We start from the raw sequence: 5,374 nt of genomic DNA on the forward strand, positions 1-5,374 counted from the left end.
CGAAAGGAGTTCATCACCACCAAACCAGCATTATATGAAATGCTGAAAGGTATTCTTTAAGAAGAGGAAGAAGAAAAAGGAACTCTTACCATTTGCCACAGCATGGATGGAACTGGAGAGCGGATAAATACCACATGATCTCACTCATTTGTGAATATAATGAACAACATAAACTGATGAACAAAGACTGATCCAGAGACGGAGAGGCATTGATTGGACTGTCGGGCCTTGGAGGGAAGGTAGGGGAGGGTGGGGGTAAGGGGAAGAGATCAACCAAAGGACTTGTATGCATGCATATAAGCATAACCAATGGACACAGACACCAGGGGGGTGAGGGCTTGAGTGGGGGGGCAATGGGGGGGATAAGGACACATATATAATACCTTAATCAATAAAGAAAGAAAAAAAAGTGGTTAAATAAAAAGATAAAGAAAAAAAGTGAACTGAAAATGTACTATAATATCTGGGGTATCTGTTATTAGAACCAGGCAATATAATACAGTGGTTAAGAACACAGACATTAATAGCCCTGGATTCAAATCTCCACCCTATGTACATTCTCTATTCTTTCAGAATCCATGTGACTCTATTCAAGTTACTTATTCTCTATAAGCCTCAATTTTCTCATCTTTAAATGGGTATGATAATTCTTCCCTCACAGGGTGGTTGTGAGAATTAAATAAAATTATATGTATAAAGTACTAGGCTGGATCACAGTAAGCACTTAGATTAGTGTGGTGATGATGCAGAAGAAGGAGACAGGAGAGGTGGGGAAGGATGGGATGGTGTACAGGAGATCGACCCTTCTGGTACTTTGGTAACTTAAACCCTGCGAGCTCCAATAGACATCTTCTGTGGACAGTCAAACTATGTGACAACCAGCATGTCACTTACCTTCCTTCACCAATCACTTTTTTAAAATCTGTAAGTAAGGATAATAAAACCTTTCACAGAACTATACTGAGAATAACAAAGTGCATTAGAAGTTATAAAATATGTACTATAACAGTATAAAGTATCTTTCTACTGATAGTCACATTGACTACTTTTGCTTATATGTGACTAACATTAACTCAGTCAGAAAACATGTAACAATAATTCTAAACTTACATATTGACAGTATTTTGTAACTCCCATAATAAACAAATACATCTAAAAAGACCCACGTTTCAGATATTTAGATTAACCCCATATATATGTACTGAAAGGGTTAAAGAGAATAAAACAGGGCAGAGGGAAACTTACTGTGCTTAGCAGATGTATTGCAGAAAGCTTGCAGCCTTGAGCACAGCATAACTCAGATAACCAGAAGACACCTGGCATGGGAGGAACCAAGGACGGACCAGACCCTTACGTCAGCAGAGCGGCTTGCAGCCAGCAAAAATTAATAAAAACCTATCTCTCCCTGCTCTCTTCTCTGATGCCTTTCTCAGTCTCAGCCCACTTGCACCCAGGTGTCGGGAATAAAGTCTCTTTTGATACATTATAGCCTCATGTCATAGGTGCGTGACCCTGGCCCAACTCTGAACCTTTCATATACTATGGTGACTTTCTCCTTACCTTTAATTCCTCTAATATTTATAAACTCAGCATGCCCAAAAGATGGTGTGCTAAATGTGCATAAATGACTTTGTATGTGTTCATGTTGCCTTAGAATTTTTAGCACTCATATGTAAAGCTATATGCTATCTATACATCTATATTCTACATATTTATGTTGCATGCATATGTACATATAAACCATATATGTAGCAATATATAGGGAAATAGATTCTTTACTTTAAATGGCTTAATTTCCTTTTCCTTTCATCTCTTTGATATGAAAGTTACATTGTACCTATCACGATGTTTTAAAATACTAAAATAAAAATTTCTGAAGGACAGGGTGGTTAAGAGCCACACGAGAACTGAATGAGGTCCCCAACACCTAACCTTAGGTTTTCTTTATTTACTAGAGGTCTGGTGCACAAAATTCATGTGTGTGTGGTGCGGGGGTTCCTCAGCCCAGTCCGTATTCTCTCACAATCCCAGACTCCTCGGGAGATGTCCAACTGCCGGTTTAGGCCAAATCATCCCTGCAGGATTGGGCCTAAACTGGCAGTCAGACGTCCCTCTCACAATCCAGGTCCACTGGCTCCTAACCACTCACCTGCCTGCCTGCCTGATCACCTCTTAACCCCTCTGCCTGCCTGCCTGATCGCCCTTAATTGCTTGCCCTCTCGCAATCCCAGACTCCTTGGGAGATGTCCAACTGCCGGTTTAGGCCAAATCATCCCTGCAGGATTGGGCCTAAACTGGCAGTCAGACGTCCCTCTCACAATCCAGGTCCACTGGCTCCTAACCACTCACCTGCCTGCCTGCCTGATCACCTCTTAACCCCTCTGCCTGCCTGCCTGATCGCCCTTAATTGCTTGCCTGCCTGCCTGATCACCCCTAACCACCTCTGCCTTGGCCCCCACTGCCACAGCTTCATCCAGAAGGATGTCCAGAATGACGTCCGGAGGTCGTTTGGCTGTCCAATCTAATTAGCATATGACACTTTTATTATTATAGATTTATTTTTTTTAAACCCTCACTCAAGGACATGTTTCCATTGATTTTTAGAGACAATCTCTAAAATTGATTTTTAGAGAGGGAAAGACAGATATTGATGTGAGAGAAACCCGTTGATTGGTTGCCTCCTGCTCGAGCCCTGACCAGGGCCCAGACCAGGGAGAAATGTGCCCTTGAGTGGAATTGAACTGGGACCCTTCGGTCTGTAGGCCAACGCTCTATCCACTGAGCCAAACCAGCTAGGGCCATCTCACCTCGGGTTTTAGATAGCCATGGGGAAGACAGGCTGAGTAAATTCCCAGGGCTGGTGCAGGGGAGGTACCCATGTGCTCCGCAGTGCACATGGATCTTCTCCACTTGGCAGAACCATCAGTGGCACTGGACTCCCCTCAGGTCCTGAGGTCTCCATGTGGAGATGCCTGCTGCGCCTCCAGACTCCAGAGAGAGCGGAGGGAAGAGAGAATAAAGCCTTAGTTCCATGAGATTCGTTTACCTGGAAATATTTTAATGACGCAGAATTTTTACAATTTTCTTTTAGATCCTCTGGAATTACAAGCATCCAGATCTAAAACCACACCTACTCCAAGAAACCCAGCACCCGTTCCCTCCCGGCTGAGCTTCAGATCCTCATTTGCTTCCCTGTTCTCATTCAGAAAACCCAGGAAGGACACTTTAAAGCTTCAGTCGCTGGGACAGAAAGGGTGAGTCAAATTCAGGTCATGTGACAGCTCATTAGTTACCTGATCCCAGAGGCCGGAGGCCGGCAGCCTGTGTGTGTTCAGAATGTTCATGTTTGCTCCCAGAATTTAAATTTAGATACTAACGCAGGAAACAGGACTTAAGCTTGCAGAGGGACAAAGTCCTTATGAAACTTGGCTCACCTGAAATCCTACTTCTAACCAACTGCACACATCCCAGGTAATAATTACTGACAATTTTCCCACTGCTCCAAATGCCTGGTCTCTGCCTTGGTCCGGCAGATATACTCAAATCAAAGCGACTTCTTCCTGGGGGAGTAGGTGTGTCTGTGGTGGCAGAGAAAGAAGGGGCACGAAATGAACATTAATGAGATAGGCAAAGAGACCCGGGCAAATCAGAGCCATTGCGATGCTGTTGCCCAGAATTTAAACCTCAGGTGAATGGGGGCGGTGGGAAGCTTTGGGAGCCGTGGAGGCACAGCCCCAGATGGCTCCTGGTTTAGATCGGCATAAATCAGGTCTACTTGACTCATATTGCTGGATTGTTTTCTGAAAAGCAAGCAAGACTATTTGCTTCCGTGCAATTGAGCTGACTGCTAAATATTTTCAGCAAGCCTTCCTGGTTAAAGAGCTTCCCACCCTCTTAAGGTGTTGGCCCGGCGCGTGGTGTGTTCCTGGTGTGCGTCCAACCATTAAGAGTGCATTGCAGTGCTTCGGTAAAAGGTGTTAGAGGTCACTCTTGCAGAGAAACAGTAGGCAGCCAGCAGCTGGTGGCGGGTGATGAGGCTCCTGGACTCAGGAGACAGTTCTGTCCCCTCCTCTGAGGTGGATGGAAGGCTCTTTGCCCCTAGTTTTCACCGGAGGCTCTTTTGTCTTTGATGAAATAAGAAAGAGCTGAGCAAGATGTAGATTTACGTGACTGTCTCCACCAGAGTCACTTACAAGCAAATTCTCTTCAAAGAGGTGAGTCGATTTGTTGTTTTGTGTGTGTTTTTTTAAATGTTTTAAACATCAGTGATTCTCTCATTTGGGAAATTAAAATGGAGGAGTATTTCCTTTGTAGCTAATATTTCTTTTAAGGAGAAAAGAAATCACCCTAATGTGTATTGTAGTTGGGACTTGTGATGTAATCTGTGTTTTAAGTGATTTTCTTTTAAGGCAGAGTTTTATATTGCTGACCAACCTAACATTAGCAAACCAGGAAAAGTTGAAAAACCTGTTAGCTCTATGGACAGGTTATTTCCAAGCTCAGATTGCAAGTTACTGGAAAAAGGGATCAAAGAAGATAAAAGATCTATGATCTTCATTCTGGGTGGCATGTGTCTTTGTCATACACCGAACTGAAAAGAAAACTGAAACTCCTGCAAAATTCTGTTTAGCAACCATCCTCATATACCAAAGTGACGTGTAGCTTTCTTTTAACCCGGCGAACTGAAACATGTAACACAGCGTGCAGAAATTAAACAGATTTCGTCATTTTTAAGTGTACACGTGTGCTTAGCTTTAAATATATTTTACTTTCAAAACATAATTAGGAATAAATATTTATTAGTTATGCTGGTGCGAATGTCATGAAAGCACTGTTTTTGCTCTTAAGAGGTTTCAGAGATAAAATGTAAAAATATGTCCTTTTTATTTTTAAATATCAGTTTGACCTAACTAATTTGGATATAAATCCTGAATGTGTACAGTTTTAAGGAAGTGTTTTCCTGTGGTAGGAATATCAGTTCCAAGGGGCTCTTTACCCTTAAGTAGAAATGAACTTTCTTTGGCAGTTCCGATCTTTCTAAATATAAAATCGACCTCCAAAATACAGGCTCTGGTTCAGGAGCTGCTCCTTGCCTCTGAGTGCAGCAGGGGGCCTGGCACAGGGCCCCGGCGCCGTGCAGTCATTCGCGGCCGGTTTCTACTTGCTGAAGTCATCAAGGTTTGACTTTGTCACACTCCTTGCTCTGGAGAACAAGTCAGCAAAGCAGTTTATAGGATTTTGTAAATCACCGAAGGAGAACCAGCCTCTCTAGACAAAATCCAGCCTTCTGCTCAGCCCTAAAAGAGTTGCGTATCAGAGAGATTTCTTTTCCTCTTTTAAGGTATGGCTTAACTGAGCAATAACACTGGATATG

The 5,374-nt window shown here is 43.0% G+C and overlaps 1 protein-coding gene across 1 annotated transcript in view; it reads left to right on the top strand.

Moving 5' to 3' along the window:
- Positions 1-3,059: 3,059 nt before the first annotated feature.
- Positions 3,060-5,374, top strand: part of EXPH5 (exophilin 5) — a 27,801-nt gene continuing 25,486 nt past the window's right edge. Inside the window, exon 1 of the mRNA XM_006760817.2 lies at positions 3,060-3,254. Within this exon, the coding sequence (XP_006760880.1) occupies positions 3,061-3,254 (194 nt within the window). The 5' untranslated portion in view covers position 3,060. The remainder of the gene's footprint in view (positions 3,255-5,374) is intronic.

Source organism: Myotis davidii, unplaced genomic scaffold, assembly GCF_000327345.1.
Source record: "Myotis davidii unplaced genomic scaffold, ASM32734v1 scaffold137, whole genome shotgun sequence".
Classification (NCBI taxonomy): domain Eukaryota; kingdom Metazoa; phylum Chordata; class Mammalia; order Chiroptera; family Vespertilionidae; genus Myotis; species Myotis davidii.